Here is a 24,186-nt window from a genome sequence, read left to right on the forward strand (position 1 = left end):
CAATTTAACTCCTATCTGGAATTTGTGATTGGAAACATTTGTGGAAAAGGAACATGTTCTAAAGTATTTTGAAAGTTTCTTAACCAGTTTTTCTCTAAATCATTGTTCTACAGTAAACACAGACATGGACAAAATGAACTCCTAAAGATATAAATTTGGAATTTTAAATTAAGATATAATTTATTTGGAAACAAAATAAGTGGATTTTTAAATCCTCTCTTCCTTAGTAATAGAACATCTATTATGTTCTCCAGGGGTATGCAGACAGTAATGTAGAACTTAAGGGGTCTACATAGTTACCTAGACAATTTTATCATTTACTACATTTTTTTGAAGTTATCTTTGTAAAGAAAAAATACTTTTCCCATTAAGGAATACATGTTATCCTGGACTTCTGGTGTCACTAAAAGGTCACTGATTTACATCTGAACTGGGTCACTGAAAGCAAATGACTATGTGGTGGCCTAAATAGGTAAAATCGTGGTATCTTTCCCAGTTTAAGAGTCATCTGACCAATTATAACTCAAAATTTAAATCAAACCTACAAGTTATTATTAGAAGAAATCCTGAGATTGGTCTGAGGTTACAACATAAACAAATGTGATCTTAGATATTGTTTAATTATTTCAAAGACTAAAACATTGAAGTTTATGTTTTATGCTTCACCTGTGTATATTTGAATGCCCCACACCAATTATACATAAGATCTGGAGTGTATTCCCAACATCTTCCCAAATGAAAGAGCTGTGAAAAAGTATTTTATAAAAGGTGATATATATAGAGTGAGAAGGGCTTTATGTAAGGAGGAGCACATTATTCATCCTGAGCAGATGAAAAGTAAGACATAAACTTTGAGAACAAGGTGAAAGCAGAGGTGATAACTATAAAAGAATATCTTGTCAAAGAAGAAGCCCATGTCAAGCTTACTCCATCATGGAGATAAATGTCAGCCCTGATTTTACTCAAAGAGCACACCTAAGAGGAAAAGGCACAAAGGGTTAGAGTGCCAATAGAAAAAGACCACCTGCCACTTAGCACAAATGAATAAAACAAATATATTTCCCTAGTCCATAGGGCAACAATGACAAAGGACCATCTGATCCTCATGGCATTGTCTTAAAGCATTCCTTACATCCCCATTAGGAATAAGAAGCCGTTAAAACCACCTATACCTACACCTATATAACTAGCACATTCCTGCTGACAGAGCTTGGAGGGCACTGAGCAGTTCTGCATTTGATCCTACTTTTTTCACAAAGAGGTGAATATCAAATATTTTAAACAGCAATTTAAAGTTTGAGAGCAAATATAATTTAAAATTTGGTTCTGCTTTGGGAAATCTGTTTAGGAGGCATTTATAAACAGTTGAAAGGCTCATTCTAAACTGGAATGGATTGCCCCATCCTATCAATGTCCCTGAGATGAATATGAAGTCAGCAATGGGAGTTTTTTAATTCTGTGTTAATTGGCTAGGAGTTCTTTGACCTTTAATTAAACAAAATATGAATTAAAGAGCTTTCTTTCTATTTACAACAGAGGACTGAAATGGTACAAGTTGGGATAACAATCATAACAAGATGCTATTTTTTCACTAACAAATAAATACAAAACATGATGTTGAAATCTGCATACTGATATTGATCTCATTATTTATTTTGAACCTGCGATTTTTCATCTTTCTTCACTCAGAAGGAAGAAAAAACATCAGGAAAAAAAAGGAGCTATTTCTCCTTGGATATATAGGTCAGACATAAGCAATTTTCAAATGTCTTGTGAGCTGGTCTCAGTATTAAAAGAGGCTTCTTTAGTCTAGCAGAATTTCAGACAAAAATTCTAGAGCCTTTATAACATAGAAGAGTTTTATGAAAGGGTCTGATTGGATGAGATATAAAGAGATAAAATATGTACATAGTTACAATTATATTTTACAAATTAAACAAAAACTTTTTTTCTTGTTTTGCTTTTTTGGTTTTATGCCTTAACTGGTGAACATTTAAAAATATGCTGTTAGATGATATCGTGCCACTGCACTCCAGCCTAGGTGACAGAGAGAGAGTCCAACTCAAAAACAAAAAAAAAATGCTGTTAGAACATGGACACAAAGAAGAGAACAGTAGATATAGATACCAGATATAGATACTTGATGGTGAAGAGTGGGAGTAGCATGAGGATGAAAAACTACCTATTGAGTACCATGCTCATTACCTAGGTGATGAAATAATTTGTACCCCATACCCCCACAGCACACAATTTACCCATGTACAAACCTACACATGTATCCCCTGGACCTAAAATAAAAGTTGGAAAAAAAAATTTGGGGATCATTAGCAGATCATTGCAAAATCTGCTAGGATTTTGCAGATAAAGCATAAGATCCCTCAAAAATATTTTTCTTTGTAGAAACCATGTCAGTCTATACAGCAGGGTCTCAGGAGTATGAGGGATAGGCAGTAATATGTTCATCCTCCTGTTTAGTGAGAGAAGCTTCCCTGCAACAGTTTGAGAAATTGAGCACGGCAGTCTCAAAGGTATCTTCCAGCTCTAAATCCTTCTTTGTGATAATCATGAGTAATGTGATGCATCCTTACTCTGACCCCAAGCAGAGGATTCTCTACTCAGGTTCTGGTGGCCAAACCTCTCCTGCTTTCACTCACTGAGGGAATGGAAGAGTATTTCTATGAAGGAACTCCTGGGATCTCTACTCTTTCCTGTTACAGTAGTAATGTGTTTGTGCCCCGCTATCACCACCACATCTACTGAAGTAGATCCCATATAGACCTAATATTAGTGCCCAAAGTATTGTTGTGTATTTTTTAATTTGTATTATAATTGACTTCATTTTCTTTCTCTACTATATTTTTTCTTTTTCTTAATCACTTATATGCAATGTCTATCATATTTATTGTTATACATACTTATGATGACTTTAAATCCTTTTTATAGAATTGGGATAGAGCATTAAAACTTTATTGTAATGATTATGTTTCCAGCTACAAGGCTTTAAACACTATGTAGTCCAAAACTTACAACTCTGTGAGGTAGGTATTTTCTTATTTATTTATTTTTATTTATTATTATTATACTTTAAGTTCTAGGGTACATGTACACAATGTGCAGGTTTGTCACATATGTATACATCTGCCATGTTGGTGTGCTGCACCCATTAACTTGTCATTTACATTAGGTATATCTCCTAATCCTATCCCTAAGGGAGGTATTTTCATTTTTTTTTTTTTTTAGAACAAGGAAACTAAGACTCGAGAAAGGCACTTGCCAAGGGGAAAAGTTACTCAGTGTCCTAAGAGCTGGGATTCGAGCCCAGGAAACTTCCCTCTAAAAACCATACTACTAATTATCTTTCTCAAGAATCTTCCAATTAGAATATTGTCAGAAAGCCACAATAAGTTATTTTGGTACTTGATTAGGCATGAAATCTTTGTCAGATAGCAGGCCGTTTCTGATTCTGATTCCTCAAGTCAGCTAGCCTTTTCTCTTTCCTTCTGGAGTCATTATCTTTTTGCTTTTTCTACTGTCCCTTCACTGACCCTCCAAACTTCCAGTCCATCTTCTCTGGAAATATCTTTCCAAAATTTTAGTTCCTTTTTTGGCCCCAGAAATGTACCTCAGCTTCAGGTCTAAACTACTCTGAACTTCAGATCAGAAGCATTAATTAATTTGTTTATTCATTCAATAAATATTTATGAGTGCCTACTATATAGCACTGGGCAAACTGTAGTGAATGGAACAGACATGCTCCCTGCTCTCATGTTTCTTATGTTCAATAGGAATAGATAACACTAAACAAGTAAGTATATAGCATAACATATCAGACACTGGCAGGTGTTGTGGAGAAAATAATGTAGGGCAAAGGAAATAGAGAAGTCTGAGCCTCAGAAAATAGAGGAGTGTTGCTGTTAAGTTTATAAGGATGTCCAGGAAAAGCCTGTCTGATAAGGTAATATTTGAGCGGAGACATAAAAGAAATGTGAATTTAAAAGTGATGCTCTGAGGAAGAGACTTAGGGGCAGAGAAAAAGAACAGCATGAGCAAAGGCCCAGAAAGAGGAATAATCTTGTGTTTCCCTAACAATGAGAAGGGCTGTGCGCTGGAACTGAGTGAGAATGAATGGATTCCTAAAATTGCTTGACTCATCTATAATTCATTCAAGAATGGCATTTGACTTTTAAAATATGAGCCATTTTCCAGAAAATTTATTTTAGATTATATTAATTTTTTATACATGTGTTTAGTGCTTCACAGAACAAAAAGCCTTTTCCCAGATATTATCTCCTTTTCTCCTCAAAACATGCTGTCACTGAACGATGGGTCTAATTTGATTTGATTATCCCAGCAACTGACACAAGACATGATGCATAGTAAGCACTCAATAAATGTATATGGAATTAATTAGTTGATGTATTAATTCTGTGGCACAGTTTCTAATTTTTCACCTTTACCATGTTCATTATTACTGAACATCAGTGATGGGACTATAATTCAGTGAAGCTTCAGAGGCTATAAAGATTTATCCAGCCATTTGCCTGCACCCTAACTTATATATGTATCTAATTTTTGTGGTGATTTACACTTTTTCTGCCTAACTCTTCCATTAAGTTCTTTAACATCTTTCTTTGCAATCAGTTTATGTATATTCCTAACTTATCGTATCTAATCTGCTATATTCTTGGAAACCAGATCACAGGCCTGTTAGACCTATATGTATGTAAAATAAAGTGACTTTTAAGCGAGAGCATGAAACCCTTTCTCAAAGAATAAATTTGCCTTAGTTCATTTGTACTGCTACAACAAAATGCCACAGACTGGGTAATTTATAAATAATAGAAATTTAGTTCTGGGAGCTGGAAATTCCAAGGTCAAGGCACCAGCAGGTTCAGTGTCTAGTAAGGGTTAAGTCTTTCTGCTTCCAAGATGGAACCTTGTTGCTGCATCCTCCAGAGGGGACAAACACTGTATTTCCACATGGCAGAAGGGATGGGAAGAAGCAAGCCCACTTCCTCAAGCCCTTTTATAAGGTCATTGATCCCAATCATGAGAGCTCCACTCTCATGATTTAATCACCTCCTGAAGGCCTCACTTCTTAATACTACCACACTGGCAATTAAGTTTCAACATATGTATTGTGGGGAACACATTCAGACCATAGCAAAATTCAATAACTTTACTACTTGCTTCCTGACAGCTGTTCTGATCTCATAGGCATTATGCTTATTTTTTGCATCTGCAATGTAATTCTAGTGGATTAAAGTTGTTAGTCACAGTATACAATTGTGCCTTTCCCCCAACTTGCATCCAAAGAAAATTATAAAGCATTTCATCCCATCAAACATAGAATCTATGGTATAATCTAAAGCCACATTAAGAGGTTATTCATCACAACCAAACTGATCTCATTTACCGGAAGTATCCATAGCTTACAGGTTTGTCTGAGCCCTTCTTTTTCCTCACTGAAGCAAGGGTTCCCATCCAATATTGATGATCTACCCACTTGGTGCAACATGATTGTAAATAGGCCTCTTGTAATGGGGTACACTTAATGTATCCTTTCCACAGACGTCATTATCTCTGTTTACCCTTTAGTTACACTATACAAATTTTCAGTCAAATATTATTCTTTCCTCTTCTGACTAAGAATTTTTTGGCATTACCAGTAATTCATTTATTCTTTCATTCTTTCAGCAAGACTCTATTGGGAGCCTACTGCGTGCCAAGCACTGCTCTGGGCACTGCATATTTAGCATTGTAGAGGCAGAGGTTACCTTTATTCTGTTAGCTAAATGAATAGCTCTAAGGGTAAGAGCTAAATAGATGGCTTTAAATAAATGTACACCAATAGTAATAGCGATACATTCTATGAAAAAGATAAAGCAGAGAATCCAGGTATAGCGTGATAGGCTGAGCATTTATTTAAAAGAGGGTGGTCACAAAAAATATATAAGCATGTGAAGTGATGGACCTGTTAATTAGCTTAATTTCACCATTTCACAAGTACATTTATTAAAACATCACCTTGTACACTATAAATATATGCGATTTTTATTTGTCAATTATACCTTAACAGAGCTGGGTGCAAATTAAAAAAAAAAAGAAAAAGAAAAAAGAGTGGTCAAGGAAAGCCTCACCAAAGAGGTTATGTGTAAGTGGAGACCTGAAAGAGTAAGGAAGTAAACCACATGAGTATTTGGGGAGAGCATATCCTTAAGAGGAAACAGAAAGACCACAACCTTGAGGTGTAAACACACTTGATATGTTCTAGGAGTAGCATAAAGGCAAGTATGTCTAGAGCACAGTGAGTAGGAAAGGAAATGATAGAATATAAGGCCTAAGGCAAGGACCAAGTAATGTAGGGATTTTTGAACATCAATTGTCACTACTTCCCAATAGTTCATTGTGTGTTTGACTTGGTGCTACTTCTGGACAGTCAGTATAAAGAGCATAGGACATGTATTGCAAATAATTTTGGAAGGGTAACTTGCATGATACTATTTCAATAAAATTCGGGAGAAAACATGGAGACAACAGTACTCACAGTTGTACATTCTGTTTTTTTTGTGGTTGTTGATGCAGGTGAAATTCACTTACGTAAAATAAACTATTTTAAAGTAAACAATTCAGTAGCATTTAGTATATTCACAGTATTGTGCAACTACAACCTCTGTCTAATCCAAAACATTTTCATCACCCCAAAAGGAACCCATCCTCATTAATCAGTTGCACCCAATTTTCCCCTACACCGGCAATCACCAATCTACTCTCTCTATCTATGGCTGTACGTACTCTAGATATTTCTTGTAAATAGAAGCATACAATATGTGGCCATATATGTCTGGCTTCTTTCACTTAGCATAATGGTTTTTGAAGTTCATCTATGTTATAACATGTATCAGTACATAATTTCTTTTTATAGTTGAATAATATTTCATTATATGTACATAGCCAAATTTGTCTCTCCATTCATCCAGAGATGGACATTTCAATTGTTTCTACTTTTTAGCTATCATGAATAGTACAACCATGAACATGTATGTAGAAGTATTTGTCTGAACACTGTGTTTTGTTCTTGTGGTACATACCTAGAAGTAGAATTGCTAGATCATATGGTAATTCTATGTTTAACTTTTTGAGTACTCACCAAAATGTTTTCCAAAGGGGCTGAACCACATTACAGTCCCACAGCACTCTGATTCTTAAACCACCTCTATATACAGATGCTCCTTGATATACAATGGGATTATATTCTCATGTATTGAATGCATATCACTTTTACACCATCATAAAGCTGAAAAATCTTCACTTGAACCATCATAAATCAGGGTTTGTCTGTTCTCTGCAAGCTCTTGCTTCCTCATACCTTATCTTCCCTGGATTGGAGCTGTTTATACTGAGTTATCATACTTTGCCAAAACTGATAACCTTATTAGCTGGTTCTCCCAAACCAGCTGAAATGGACTTTAATTAGAAAAACTAAGAAAAATAAAATTAATAAAAATATAAAGCTAAACTTTAGAAGCTAAAATTCTGTTGTATAATTTCTAACCCAAACTACTCTAGTCATGATACATATAAAAGATAGACGGATAGATAGATAATCTTATATGTATCTAGATAGATAATCTTCTATCTATCTAGATAAATAATCTTCTCTCTAGATGGATAGATAGAAAATCTTCTATCTAGATAGATTATCTATCTAGATAGATAATCTTCTATCTAGATAGATTATCTATCTAGATAGATAGATAATCTTCTGTCTACCTAGATAGATATCTCACTAGAGAGCCCCAATACATACTCCATTATAGCTAGAGTAGATAGATAGATAGATGATGATAGATAGATAGATAGATGATAGATGATAGATAGATAGATAGATAGATAGATAGATAGATAGATGATAGATAGATAGATTAGATGATAGATAGATAGATAGATAGATAGATAGATAGATAGATAGGCAGATGTATTATAAGGAATTGGCTTACGTGGTTATGGAGGCTGAGAAATCTCAAGATATGTAGGCAGCAAGCTGGAGATCCAGCAGAGCCAAGTGTGTAGTTCCTGTCCAGGTTTGAAAATCTGAGAACCAGGAGAACTGATAGTGTGCATTCCAGTCTAAAATCTGACAGGTTCGATACTCAAGAGTCAATGTTTCAGTTTAAGTCTAAAGATAGGAAAAGATCAACGTTCCAGCTCAAGGCAGTCAGGCAGAAGGAGCTCCGTGTTACTTGCAAAATAGTCTTTTTGTCCTACTTAAGACTTCATGTGATTGGATGAGGTCCACCATCTTTAGAGAAGGCAATCTGCTTTATTCAGTCTACTAATTGAATGTTAGTCTCATCCAAAACATCCTCACAGACACACCCATAATAATGTTTGACCAATTATCTGGGCACCCCATAGCTCATTCAAGTTCTCATGTAATGTTAACCCTCACAGAGTACTTTTGAGCCAGCACAATTTTTAGGACCTCAACTGAATTCAGATGGCCCTTATATATCCCATGTTGTCTAGAGTATTTCTTATTGGAGAATCCACAGTATCTATTAATTATGAGGCTTATGAAATCATTGATTAGCTGAATTATTTCCTTACTGTGTACCAGTAACTGTACCAAGAAGTGAACATCAAAGATTTCATACTCAAAAGGAAGAAAAAGTCATAAATAAATAAATGAGAAACTACCTTGAACGATTTGAAATCAAGGAATAGAACAGTGATTCTTAAGAGTGTGGTATAATGTCCCCTATATCAAAATCACCCAGGGTACATTGCCCTTGTTCAGGATGATTGTTCTGAATCTCTGGGTTAGGACCCGGAAGTCTACATTTTGTTAAGTTTCCCAGATAATCTTTATGTACATAGAAGGTTGGGAAGCACTGATAGGAAATGCTTTTATTTTAGCAATTTTCAAAATAAATTGAAATCAAATGTTTTCTAATTACTTTTTCCAATTTGAATTATGTTGAAATTCTTCACCAAGATTCAAAACAGTTTATGAAAATAAAATAGTAAATAAATGTTCTACAATGGCCATTTTCAAATCTTTATGAGTTTATTGCCTTATTAGATTAATCGAAATTCATTCATGTTCCCATTGAATAAATACCTACTTTCCCTTCTGTTCTTGACATCATGCTGGGTTTTGGGAATGCAGCAGTGAATAGGATAGACATTGCTCATAGAGTTTATAGTCCAGCTTTAATCTCACATTTTGTTTTTAACACAAAACACAAACCTTTTTTTGGAAGGGGGTGGGTTGCTGAACATTTAATTATTGTGGTGATTTTTTTTTTAAGTATTTAGCATTTTCATGTCTTGAGCAGAACAGATGAGCTACTTAAGGAGTTTCATACCTCTGCAACTAAAAGGAAATCTAATTTGTTCTGCAATAACAGTAAGTGGATTGAGACACCTCAGTCCCCTCATGTGAAATCTTAAATCTTATAGCTCTGTTTCCTTTTCTGCTTTCCTGTTAAAAGCAAATATTTTAAATTAAGGTATTAAAATTATGTTTATAGTAATATATAAACATCCCTTTTCTGCACAATTGAATGAATGAGATTTAACTAATAGTTTCCTAGAGATACTATATAGTAAAAAATAATGAACTATTTTTAACACTTATTTTCTTTTAAAAAGTACGTTAGTATTTTGACTAAGCATGTCAACCATAAGCTAAATAGCATATGCATAACAATTTCAAGTGAATACTTAGTGATGGTAGCACTTACTTAATAGTTTTTTCCCCACTAACCTATCATTATTTGCCAATTTCAGCTCAAGAAATCTTCTGGGAAAATCATTCTTCACTGCTATAATTTAGAGGTTATATATAATGTATGCTCAAGACCAGTTAAAGTATGTAACAGAAGTAACTCAAGATTGCTCTATAACTCTTTCCTCTGCTTTCACACAAACCTTTGTCCTTACTCTGTTACTACAATAGAAACAATAAAATACATAAGCATTCAGGTGAAGAATGAAAATTCACTAATGTCATTTAGAAAAAATACCAAGCGATATAAAGCCCTGTGAAGTTACTATAATACAGCTACTTGGATTATCTTCCCATTTAGTGCTGATTAGACAACCCCAAAAGTGTTAAGGCTCAATTTAAAAACATAGTTTAAAATTTTAGGCATATGCCTGATGTTTTTATGTGAGTAACAGAAAATAATAGAACATGGAATTTTCTGACAGGACAATAACGACATTTTAAAGTTGGCAGAATTACAAAGGATTTCATTCACAAAGCTAAAACTCAACTTCTGTGTATTAGGAAAGGATTTAAGACCATATATCCATTTCTCATTTGATCTTCATACAAAACCTGGGAGTTACATATTGTTATTCTTGTTTTCCAAGGGGGAACTGTGATTTGGAAAGGTTCAGTAACTTGTCCAAGCTTTGTATTATTACTGCGTAGTAATCAAGTAGCAGAGCCAGAGTCCTAAGTCACTCGGATTTCAATCTCCTGCTGTTCTGTCATGGTCATGTTTGTGAGGCCAAGCACAAGAACTGGGCATTCAGCAGATGGTGGCCTTGGCCTAAGGCAATTTAACAAGAGCAAAGATAATCTCTAAGACTCCTCACTGTACTTAGCAAATTCCTAGGTGAAAGCTCATAGAAAACACAGTCCAGCCTTTGGTCTTTAAGACTACTTTAATCTGGCAGGATAAATACAGTTTCTACATTTTTATATGTAGACTTCACATTTAGAATATGGGCTGAGTGATTGTTTTGCCATTAGGAGTGTTACTAAGTTAGATAATGCAGTACTACGTCTATAGATTTCTTGTCAAGGGAGTTTAAATACTGTTGCAAAAACTGACCGGGTATTATGCTTCCCACTAGCTTACCCATCTTTCCTGCATTCTTTCTTATTTCCCTGCTGAATGTCAATTGTGTAGGTAGGTCAAATAGTAAAGTTGATCCTGGCCCTATTATTTATTATTTTCCTCTAACGGTATCTTTCCTCTAATTGTTCCTGAGGCCCTACTCTAATATTAACCTAATTAACTGTTTTCAGCGTATTTCAATGTTTTTCTTGTCCAAGCACAAGTCTTGTATAGCCTTTCCAGTTCTAAATCTGGTCAGAGAGAGACTAAGGTGGTCATTGGAACACTTCATGGTGCTCCAGTGTCCTGCAGTCCAATTCTGCAGATGGTACAATGAGTAAGTGTTCTTTAATCTGGATGCCAGTGGGTAAACATTACTAGTTTGGCTGGTGTGGTGGCTAATCTTATGTGTGAATGTAACTAAGCTAAGGGATGCCCATATAGCTGCTACAACATGATTTGAGGTGTGTCTGTGGGTGTGTTTCTGGAAGAGATAAGCTTTTGAATTGGTGAGCTGAGTAAAGCAGATGGCCCTCCCCAGTGTAGGGGGCATCATCCAATTTACTGAGGGATTGAATAGAACCAAGAGGTGGAGGAAGGGCAAATTCACTCTCTCTGCTTGAGCTGAGGCATCCGTCTTTATCTGCCTCAGACATAGGCGCTCCTGGCTTCAGGCTTTCAAACTGCCACTTACACCATCACCCACCACCACCACCAATTTCTCAGGCCTTCAGATGCAAACTGAATTATATCACCAGCTTTCTTAGTTCTCCAGCTTGCCTCCACAACCACATGAGCCAAATCCTGTAATAAATGGCCTCCTATATCTATATCCATATCTATTTCCTATCGGTCCTGTCTCTGGAAAATCCTAAATAATATAGCTGACTATTAACTGACCAATCTAGTCTTCCCATTCCCCTCATACCTTTAGGCTTTGAAACTAAAAGTGACAGTTAAATATTGAAAGTGGAAAAAAGAGCATCCTTGGCTTTGTTTCTGGAAGATTATGTCACCACAGTTCTGTATGCCAGTGATAACAGGGTTCATGTTGTATTCTTGTTGTTTCCATGGATAACAGAAGCAGTGAGCTTTGAAATCCAAAATCCTTGTTAAGTCACTTCTTTAGCTCTTAAACAGCTTTGTGACCAAGGGAAAGCCACTGAAACTATGTAAATCATGTCTACCACTTCTGAAATGGGAATAATAATCTCTAGTATACTAAGTATATCTGATGCCTGGAGGAGGTATGAGTGTGTGTACACGTGTGTGTGTGGATAGACACATAGGCATAGGAGCTTATCATTTGCTGCTTAATTGATTTCATTTACTCTAGCAAATATAGACATTTATATTTCTAAATAGTATATGATTGACTATAAAATATTAACTCTAAAAGTACTGTGCTCAAACAAAAATATTTTTATCTGCTAAAATATGCCAAAATATAATCTAAGAAGCACAAATAAGAAAGAAAAAAATTATCAAGACGTTCCACCAAGAATGCCACACGTGTCATGAACACTAACATAAATCTTCACATAAAACTTCTTTGCAATTACTTTTAATTTCAATTTCTGCCTCTTAATTTATTTGATTTATTCTGCTAACAAACGTTAGAGAAAATTCAAAGGCTATCATTTTGCTCAGTTCTCAGAACTCAGATTCTTTAAATTAGTTCTTTTTTGTCTTCAACTAGATATTTTAATGTCTGCAAACTTTCTTAGCTTTGCGGAGTGAAGACTTGGAAAAAAAAAAACAAAGTTAGTGGGGTAGCATACAGATTAAAATTTGGAGAGATAATTTTGAAATTTTTGTGTTAAATTGTATTTGAAATGCAATTATCATATAATTAAATTGCACATTATGTTCCCTTCTAACACTCTGATAAGCATTTTCAAATGTTTTGTTTGCTAAAGGATAAATAATTATTTTCTGCTGCAGAAATGGTTGCTTCATTGCTGTAGCCATGAGTGGCTTAATGATGGAGATGTGTTCTAAAAAATGTGTCATTAGCCAATTTTGTTGTTGTGCAAACATCACAGAGTATACTTACACAAACCTAGATGGTATAGCCTGCTACACACCTAGGACCACCAAAATATACGTGCTACATTGTTGACTGAAACATCATTATGAGATTCATAACTACATAAATATGTGTTGATACACAGAGCAGTATTTATATTAGTCAAAAAAGTAAACAACTTAAATGTACAAAAATAGGATAAGGGTAAATAAATTATAGTATACTCATTTGATGCAATATTCTGCATTCATTAGAAAATTTGGTTTTGGAAGATTAATGTGACAGGAGAAAGCCCATGATATACTGTCAAATGAAAAATTCGAAACTCTGTATGTTTAATCCTGATTGGTATAGCTTTAATTTTTATTTTATGGCACTAATTTACCTATATACCTATATGCCTGCAAATATCATTATATAGGTTTATTTACTGAGAAAAATGGAAAGAAAACACATCATAATACTTTTATTAGTGATTTTAATTACTTTTAATTAGAAAAAAATGTTATTTTAAAAATAATAATTGATACATGGAATTGTAAATTACCTTCCTATATATAGTACAGTATTTTGGAAAAACTAAGAACAAAAGTCCCATTTTTCAATAATCAAGCCACTTTTGAAGGTAAAAATCTATGTTCTTAGGGTTCCTGGATTGGCATTTGAGGAGACCACTAAATTGTGCCTCTTCAGACAGTCATGATTCCTTACCTCCTCCATGATCACAGTACTCTATCAGATGGGTTTTGCTTGCCCAGAATACATGTGGTTTTCTGTCTGTGGTGGTGGAGCACTGACTTAATTTATTATAATTAGAATTTTAGATATGATCACACCGTTTTAGACATGTTGCATATATAGAATAAAGTATAATTTTATATCATTTTTATATTTTGTTCATAGTAATGAGTAGACTACTTCAGTTTAAAATAGAATAATGCTGAATAAAATCATTCTGGTAATGAAGGGTTTAGTGAAAAGGATATGATCTAAGAATATTGCTGGGTGCTTAAGCTTTTTACAAAGGTTAGGCCAGTAACAAATACATTTTTAAAAGGTGGGAATAATGGATGAATGTATAATATTGTTCTCATAAACATCTGCGAAATCTGGTTGATAAAAACAACCTAAAGGATGACAAATATCACTGCTTATCTTAAGTATATAAAATATCATCTAGAAATAAATTTCCCCTCTTTACCATATATAGGCTTAATTAGTATCTGCCATCTGTTTCAATGTATCTTTTATGTGTTTAGTGTTTGTTTCTAGAATATCAAATAAATAGGTAAAATGGCAACTCAAATCTGCAAATTCAGGGCTAATTTAGTAACTTAAATCATTGTATTCTAGTTGACTAAGAGCTTAGTTCACAGGAACTTTATTTAGCTTCTAAGGCCTAAGAACAAGACAGGTTTCTTATATATAGTTTTTCTTATCAAGTTTTGTAAATATACATTAAAAATGCAATCAAGGATCACAAAGCAAAGTTCGAATTCAAATTAAGTTTGAACAAAAAGAAAGGCAAAAAGAATGTTCATCTTACCAAATTGTAAGACTTAAAGCATTGAACACACAAAAAATATGTTCAAATAGATTTGGAATCTATGTTTTAACCACTGAAAGAAGAAAAATAAGAGACTGAAATGAAGTGAGTAAAATGGAAAAAGAAGAAAGATATGATCTAAGTGGAAGGAAAGATAGGAAGGGTGGGCTAGAATGTTCAACTGGGGAACAAAAGAATTGAGAGAGGAAGAAGGGGAGAAGAAAGAAAGGGAAGATATTATAATTGTCAGCATATATATATATATATATACACACACATATGTATATATATATACATACAAAATGTGTGTGTATTATAATTATCAGCAGTACACATATACAGACACTTGTATATGTATACTACATATCTTACACCTAGGCACATCCTTCCCCACACCAGGGTCCAGCATCTGACCTAGAAGTCCCATTCGTAACTTCATCATGTCCAGCTGGCCCACCTTGTCCAAATCGTGCCCCACCTTGTAAGGACCTAACCTGTCCCTGATGACATTGCTGTCAGTTTATTCTTTTGCTCCCATAGTTAGGTGTAGAGATCCACCAACAGGCCTGTCTTCTATTTCTGAGTGTCATCAGGACACACATATTACATGGTTCAGTTGTGCACACCAAAAAGCTTGCTTATGTTAAGAGAGTAGTGATACCAAAAGAATTAGATAGCTAAATTTCAAAAACTTGCCATTGGCTAGATGAGTCTAAATTTGAACCCAGAAGTTCTCTACCTCTGCTTTTAAAATCAGGAAGAATCTCTTGCATTCAGATAAAGCATACAATCATGGGGTAGTCAATGAATAAAAAACTCTATCTGCTTATGCTCCAAAAAAGTTGGGACCATAAACATGATGAGGCAGACCTTCCAGATGCCAGCTTTATGATTAAGAAAATAAGATTTAGTTGTGGGCCCAACTGTATTAAGGAAAGGGAGAAAGAAGATAAGGTGTGATAGAGTAAAAGGAGTACCTAATTTGGATCTATATCCTTAAACTAGGATCTACCACTAATTTCATCTATGAAAGATCATTTACAAATCTAACAGCATTACTTTCTGCCTAGTTGAAGTGAACACTCAACTACCGTGTGTGTGTGTGTGTGTGTGTGTGTGAGTGAGAGAGAGAGACAGCGACAGAGAAGGAGACAGAGAGAGGGAATATAAGAATCAGACTTTAAGATTGAGAAAGAAAAAAGAAGAAAGAAAAGTACATTAAACACTCAGCATGGTAAATATTTTATAGGATATAACAATTAAAACTCTAATTCAAAATAGCTTTACTTATCAGAAGTAGGATACTTTATTAGTCCGTTTTTTAATGAAAGGGCAAATTAGAGATCTACTTTACTAAGATATCTCATTTTGAATAACAACCATTATCTTCTGGGAATCTCAGATTTTGATTTTGAAAACCGAAGACTTGTCTGAGAAATAATTTGTTTCTTTCAACATAGGTTCTTGCATAGCTTCACTAAAAATGAGTGCCCTTCTTTTGGCAATTGGTGATCTATATGCCTGAAGGGTAAATTGGATATATTTTATGTACTAGATCGTAGTTCCTTTGATACATACAGAATAAACTCTTTTTATTTAACTTCCTTTTTCCAAATGACACTTTTTGCTGATTTATTGCAAGCTAAAGGATAAATAAATGTATGTGTTTCATGTAAACTCAAAAGTATCTCTCTAGTTTTAAAGTGATAAAGAAACTATTTTCCACAATTTAATTCTCACATGTATAAGGAACCGGTTTTATCCTCTGAATGCAAAAAGGATATACCTTTTGGAAACTTTTTAATGCCATTCTTTACCTGATACATTTTTTACATTATGTATTTCAGGCCCTGCTTGATACTCAGAATCTTTTGCGTGCACAAATCACAAATTTTACATTCAACCTGGGATTTTCAGGGAAATTTTACCATACAGGTAAGAAAAAGGGATTAACTGTTCTCATTAAGGCCTCTCTGATCACTGTATTTAAAATTGCACACTTTTCCTGCCCACATCTTCCTACATTCCCTATGTTCCTCCCCAGCATTTTATCATTCAATTCCATTTAACATGCTATTTTTTAATTTTTGTAAAATGTTAATGGTTTGAAAGTTTATGGAACTATCTGATGGCCTTTCATTTTTATTGAATTATAATTTACATATATAAAAGTACATAAATAGTAAATGTGATATTCAGTGAATTTTCAAAGTGTACACAGCTGTGTAAACAACAGGCAGATCAAGAAAAAGAACACTTCCAAAATCTCCACTTCTTGTGCCCTCACAATAACTAGCTTCTCTCAAAGAAACGTAGTATCCTGACTTCTAATATCATGAATTAGTTTTGCTTGGCTTTGAGTCGTATGTAAAAGGAATAATACAGTAAAGAGTCATCTGTATCCAGCTCATTTTGTACAATGTTATTTTTGTTTCAGAGATATTATTGTCTATAGGTTATAATTCTTTCCTTTTCCTTGCTGTACAGTATTTCATTGTTTGAACATATAAAATTTACTTGTCTATTCCATTCAGTTGTAGATGGTTGGGTGTTTCCAGACTTCGAGTTTTTCTGAGTAGAAATGTTCATAACTTCCTGTAAATACAAGTAAATTTTGTATGTTCAAACAATGAAATACTGTACAGCAAGGAAAAGGAAAGAATTATAACCTATAGACAATAATATCTCTGAAACAAAAATAACATTGTACAAAATGAGCTGGATACAGATGAATCTTCACTGTATGATTCCTTTTACATACCACTCAAAGCCAAGCAAAACTAATTCAAGAAATGTTCATAACTTCCTGTTATGAACATTTTTATACCTGTCCTTCAGAGGACTTGAGTATTCTTTTCTGTTAATCATCAACTAGGAATGGAACTGCTAGTTATGTGGCACACTTATAATTAGCTTTAGTAGAAACTGCCAGTTTTTCAAAATGGTTGTACCTGTTTATATTCCCAACAGTATGAGTGTTCCTGTTGCTCTGTTTGCTTGCCAATATTTGATATTGTTTGTCCTTTTAATTTTAGCTTTTCTGGTGAACATGTAGAGATATCATATTAGGGTTTTAATGTACATTTCTCTGAAGAGCAGTAAATGATCTTTGTTCATATGTTGACTGGCTATTTGGATATCCTCTCTTGAGGAGTATCTGGGTTTTCTACTTTTGCTTAATGATTTGTAGAAATTCTTTCCTTGAAGTTTACAGTTCCATGTGTTCCAAGTACTTTCTTCTGCTGTCTGGCGTCTTTTAATTTTCCTTATGGCATTTTTAATGAACAAAAATACTTAATTTTAGGTCGTTCAATTTATCATTTTTTTCTTTAATGGTCAGCCTTTTCTATCTTATTTAAGAAATCTTTGCATACTACAAGAACATGAATTTTTTTTCTTTTTGAGACAGGGTCTTGCTCTGTTGCCCAGGATAGAGTGCAGTGCTGCAAACACAACTCACTGCAGCCTCAACCTCCTAGGCTTAAGAAATCCTCCCACCTCAGCCTTTTGAGTAGCTGGGACTACAGGCCCATGCCACCATGACTGGCGAAATTTTCTTGTAGAGAAGAGGTCTCAATATGTTGCCTAGGCTGGCAATGTATAAATCTGTGATACATCTGGAATTGATTTTTGTGCATATATCAAATAGGGGTATGCACCAAAATATCTAATTGGTTAGCCAGACATGGTGACATGTGCCTGTAGTCCCAGCTACTCGGGAGACTGAGATGGGAGGATAACTTGAGCTCAGGAGGTCTAGGCTGCAATGAACTATGTTCATGCCACTGCACTCCAGTCTAAGCAACAGAGCAAGAATCTGTCTCTCAAAAAAAAAATCTAACTGGCCGGGTGTGGTGGCTCATGCCTGTAATCTCAGCATTTTGGGAGACCGAGGCGGGCAGATTGCGAGGTCAGGAGATCGAGATCATCATCCTGGCTAACACAGTGAAAAACCAGTCTCTACTAAAAATACAAAAAATTAGCCAGGCACAGTGGCGGGCGCCTGTAGTCCCAGCTACTAGGGAGGCTGAGGCAGGAGAATGGCATGAACTCAGGAGGCGGAGCTTGCAGTGAGCCGAGATTGCGCCACTGCACTCCAGCCTGGGCGACAGAGCGAGACTCCATCTCAAAATAATCATCATCATCATCATCATCATCATCATCTAATTAGCACCCAGTATTGAAAAGACCATCCTTTCCCACTGCTTCATAGTGTCATTATTATCATAAATTATATGGCCATGTAACTGTGGACTCTCATTCTGGATTTCCCTATTAAATGTGAAAAGAAATCACTCTAAATATTGAGAATAATTAAAAAGTTTTTTCACAATCATAATTAAAATGAGTAAAGATATTTTGACTTGCCTTAGGATAGATGAACACAATTTCATGATTGAAAGCATTAATCTGTATTTTTAGAAGTTAAAAAAACTGATTACATGTATTGGTATACTCATATAATGGAATACTCTGCAGTCATTAAAAAGAGATAATTTTAAATGTAAACCATATAGAAAAAGCTCTCAAGAAACACTGAAAAATCAGTGTACAGTACAGCTCCCATTTGTATAAAAATAAAGAAGATAAAAGCTATACAAAAATCAAGGTATAGTACAGTGATTAGAATATGTTCCCATTTGTATAAAAATAAAAGAGGAGGTGAAATCTGTACAACTCTACGTATAGAACTCTTATAGCTTAGAAAACTCAGTTACCGAGTAGTTAAGTAACTTGTGCTATGCAAGATGTCTTAAATAAGATAGAAAAGGCTGACCATTAAAGAAAAAAATGATAAACTGAACGACGCTAAAATTAAGTATTTTTTATATAAGAACTAATTAATACAAGTATAGGATATCTGTGGAAGAATTCATAATAAACTGATAGGAATGGGTAACCATGAATGTATTAGTCAGTTTTCGTGCTGCCAATAAACACATACCTGAGACTGGGTAATTTATAAAGGAAAGAAGTTTAAAGGACTCACAGTTCCACATGGCTGGGGAGGCCTCACAATCATGGCGGAAAATGAAGGAAGAGCAAAGGGGTGTCTTACATGGCAGCAGGCAAGAGGGCTTGGTAACTTAATGCAGGGTAACTCTGATTTATAAAACCATAAAATCTTGCGAGACTTCTCATTCACTATCATGAGAACAGTATGGAGGAAACCTCCCCCATGATTCAATTATCTCCAACCAGCCCCACCCTTGACACATGGGGATTATTACAACTCAAGGTGAGATTTGGGTGGGGACACAGAGCCAAACCATATCAGTAAGAAGAGAATTTGAGAATCAAACAACAGAGATGAAAAGAAGAGTTACTTTTTACTAAATTTTTTCTGAGCCTTTGCATTTTATAACATACATGTGTGTTAGATCTAAATGAATAAACAAATAAGTAATTTTTTAAAGTGATATCATATTTAATCAAGTTTATCAGTTTTCTACAATTGCAAATGCTTTTCAAATTTTTCATTTGATAATATAAGCAAGAGTTACTTTGTATGTATTTGATGAGTACCTTCAAGGGTTTAATAAACATATGCTGAGAATTCTATCTATATACTACTAACATCAATATAATCTCCATATGCACATAAACAACATAAATAGTAATTTTATTTTTAGATAGAAGTATACTGTATTTCTAGAGTAAGTCAATTTCCATTTGTTTCCATGGAAGTTAGAGAGCCATGAGACTTGACTATAGTATTTTCCTATTGTAAAATTGTGTAATGAATACAATATGTATAATCATACAACTACATATAACTTTCACCTATCAATTTGAAAATTGTATAGGTTTTAAGAATAACTTTAACATAAGAAGCTCTGAAGCTTTTATTCCCCTGAATTTCTTAGATCAATATATAAAATACGCATTTTCTGTGATTATTTTAAATATTAACAACTGGGAACCTCATGATTATGTTTGACTTTGTTTTATGATTCAGTGAGTTGGTTCTTATTGTAACCTCGAAAATAAAAACATAGTTAGACATCTATTTTAAATCTTTTGCTTACAGGAAAGTTCTTCTGCCTTGGCAATAGATATGTGAAGTGAGAACTTTCTCTTTATGTGCAGAGGTTTAGTTAGTTCATCTTTCTAGCGAAGCTGGACTCATAGCATCACTAACTTTCACAATGGAGAGACCCAAGAGCTTAAGGAAACAGAAGACTGCCCATAACCTCTTCCTAAACTTCTGAGTTAGGATATCCTAACTTCAGGATAATTATCTTAGATTCTTTGACATCCATTGAATATAGGAAAATTATCATATGGATAAAAAACCACCATGGCAAAATTAGGGTGAAATATATGGTATGTTTAGGGGGAGAAGGAGATAGATAGTAGGAAGAGACATCACAGCAAAACCAGGACAGCCTAGATTTGCTCAAGAAATACAAGAAAACACTCCTGGCACCTCCGTTATTTTTTTGCCCATCGTTGAATACTGGGGAATGATGCTAGCCAATTCATGTCATTCCTTCTCATCTCTGCAAGGTTTGTCCTCTTTCTTTACTTGGGCACTTCCCACAGCTCATAATAAGAGTATCCTCTCCCTAAGTGAGAGAAAGTACAACACAGATGGAAACAGAGGCCAAGGTTTGAAAGGGTCTTGCTATCTGTGTATAATATGAGAATTTCCACAAAACTTAACCAGGGTTGTCTAAGACCAGTTAAATCATTTTCTAGAGGGAAAAGATACAAAATTTAATATTTGATATTTCAAAAATTAGATGGGATAAAAAGTAATTGAATTATATTGTCTTCCTTTCTGAATGAAGAAACTGCTATTCCTTTTTCTATAAAAAAATTCTATCCATTTTACTCAGTCTTGAAGGGAAAAAGAAAAGTGGCATTGTCATAATAGTAACACTTTATGTCAGAAGAGAGCTTTATCTTGTTTGATTTATTTTAATTTTTGAAGGTATGTGCATTTATGTGAGAAATAAAGGGGTAAAACATAAAAATCATAGTTCCCTTTTAGTGCTTTGTTAACACTTTTCATGTACTTTTTCACTGAATCCTAGAAGTTAAAGAATGTGTTAACTTGTTTTCTAGATAAGAACATAGAAACTTAAAGGGGCCCAAGGTCACATAGCTTGTGAAGTGTGGAAAATTAGTCTTAACCCATCCTTGACTAGGGAAGCCGAATGGCAAAAGATTCTCCTTATTTATAGATTTGTTAGCTTTTTATGTTTCCCCAAATCACTGAGATCCAGTAGTACCTGTACATTCTATTTATGTTATAGAATAAATTAACAATGGGAAGAGCAATGTTATATTGAATGAATAAATGCTGATCTTATTTTTAGACTCAACGTTTGGCCAGTGAATGATAGTTAAGAGCCCTGAATTTGGAGTTGCTCAATCTGAGTTAGAACTCAGAATTTCAATTCAGGCTCTGTCTCAAACTTCTCAGTGAGATGGAACAAGTTACTTCACCTCTCCAAATGTCAATTCCCTTATCCGTAAAATGAAGTTAGCAGCAGCACTCACCTCATGAGGTTGTTTTGAGAATTAAGTGAAATGATGTTTGTAAAGTACTCAACACAGTGCTTGACATAACAACACAACATAAACTCTCAATCAATGATGATTTTAAATATATCAGAATAGCAAATACTACAGATAAAATCGTGTAGAAACAAGTTATTTAAATAAATATATTAAAAAATAAATTATAGTTTGTAACAACTTTATAAGATTTCAGCATAGTTTTGTGATAAGTTAAGAAATGGCACTTAACACTGTAGAAAGGAGTTTGGAAATTTCTCAAAGAACTTAAAACAAAACTAACATGCAACCCAGCAACGCCATTATTGGATATTATTATATATCCAAAGAAAGAAAATCATTATACCAAAAAGACACATGTACTCACATGTTCACTACAGCACTATTCACAGTAGCAAAGACATGGAACAAACCTAGGTGTCCATCAATGGTGGACTGGATGAAGAAAATCTGATACATATACTCCATGGAATACTACACAGCCATTAAAAAAGGAATGAAATCATGTTCTTTGCAGCAACATGGATGCAGCTGGAGGCCATTATCCTAAGTAAATCAATGCAAGAGCAGAAAACCAACTACCACATGTTCTCATTTATAAGTGAGAACTAAACATCGGGTACTCATAGTCATAGAGACGGCACCAGTAGACACTGGGGACTAATGGCAGAGAGGGAAGGAGAAGAGTAAAGGTTGAAAAACTAACTGTTGTGTACTATGCTCACTATCTGAGTGACAGGATCTTTCATATCCCAAACCTCAGCATCATGCAATATGCCCAGGTAACAAACCTGCATGTCCCCCCTGAATCTAAAATAAAAGTTGAAAATAAAATAAAATACATATAATCTGCATCTTCCCAGAAAAAGGAAATGGCACTTAAAATTGAGGAATTTGACTTCTTGTTCTTCTCTCTTTCTCCAGTTCTGACAAAGGTGGACAAAGTGGGGAAGCAAAGAGTTGGCAAGAGGCCACAACAGTCCAACCAAATGTAATTAACCCATAGTTAATTACACTTCAACTGATTTTTAATCATAATTTTTTTTTTTTTTTTTTTGAGACGGAGTCTCGCTCTGTCGCCCAGGCTGGAGTGTAGCAAGACCATCTCGGCTCACTGCAAGCTCTGCCTCCCGGGTTAACGCCATTCTCCTGCCTCAGCCTCCTGAGTAGCTGGGACTACAGGTGCCTGCCACCACGCCCAGCTAAATTTTTTTTTGTATTTTTAGTAGAGACGGGATTTCACCATCCCATCTGAACTGAGATAAATATGTCAGAAGGCAGATATCATTTGTCTAACTCTTGCATGATTCAAATATATGAATATTTTAGTCACAGATTTTACCACGATATTCAGGAAAGGACAACAAATGCCTGAGCTATCTTTTTAGCCAGGATGTTCTCAGTCTCCTGACCTCTTGATCTCCCTGCCTCGGCCTCCCAAAGTGCTGGGATTACAGGCATGAGCCACCACGCCCAGCCCATAATTTTTAAAGTAATAAGCAACTGACATTTGTTTTCAATGTAATTCTAATGTAAAACATTCTCAAAGTAGGATTAAAAGAAATCAGATAAGACTAATCTATGAAGATTAGACATAAAATTGTGCCTAACATGAACTGAGACAAATATGTCAGAAGGCAGATATCATTTGTCTAACTCTTGCATGATTCAAATATATGAATATTTTAGTCACAGATTTCACCATGATATTCAGGAAAGGACAACAAATGCCTGAGCTATCTTTTCAAAGAACCCTGAGATCTGCTGCTCTGTTCTGATAAATAATATTTGAGCAGAGGCCAACTAAAAAAACATGAATAAAGGGAGATGACAGGAAAGTTGCAAGGAAGGATAAGAATTATAGGCAACAGGGAATAGAGCTTAAAAGCAGTGGGAGAGGAGACTTCTCATAAACTAGGGAATCTCAGCTCACTGACATTGCAGGGTATGTGGAAATCAGGAATGAATTGATTTCTGGGAAACTCCAAGAGACTCCGCCTGCTCTCAATGTGAGAAAATAAAATGGCAACAAATAACTGACACTAATACAGCGTCCTGGAGACTACAAAATGTTAAGCAACAGGGGAGTATCTTGGTTAGAAGCAGAGATATTTAAATGCAGGGAAACTAAATGACATCATTCTTATGTCAAGCAAAACGTGTTTAAGATCACCAGTCACACCTACAAAATGCTTCTTTACAAAGGTCACGTTATTTATCACCTCAAA

The 24,186-nt window shown here is 34.7% G+C and overlaps 1 protein-coding gene across 4 annotated transcripts in view; it reads left to right on the forward strand.

Moving 5' to 3' along the window:
- The window catches only part of LOC116463311 (bifunctional heparan sulfate N-deacetylase/N-sulfotransferase 3), a 194,730-nt gene that overhangs the window by 34,938 nt on the left and 135,606 nt on the right, over positions 1-24,186 (forward strand). For all 4 annotated transcript variants that reach the window (XM_032146354.2, XM_032146350.2, XM_058436695.1 and 1 more), the window contains exon 2: positions 16,279-16,366. In XM_032146354.2, the coding sequence (XP_032002245.1) occupies positions 16,279-16,366 (88 nt within the window). The remainder of the gene's footprint in view (positions 1-16,278; positions 16,367-24,186) is intronic.

Source organism: Hylobates moloch, unplaced genomic scaffold (assembly GCF_009828535.3).
Source record: "Hylobates moloch isolate HMO894 unplaced genomic scaffold, HMol_V3 SCAFFOLD_3, whole genome shotgun sequence".
NCBI classification, from domain to species: domain Eukaryota; kingdom Metazoa; phylum Chordata; class Mammalia; order Primates; family Hylobatidae; genus Hylobates; species Hylobates moloch.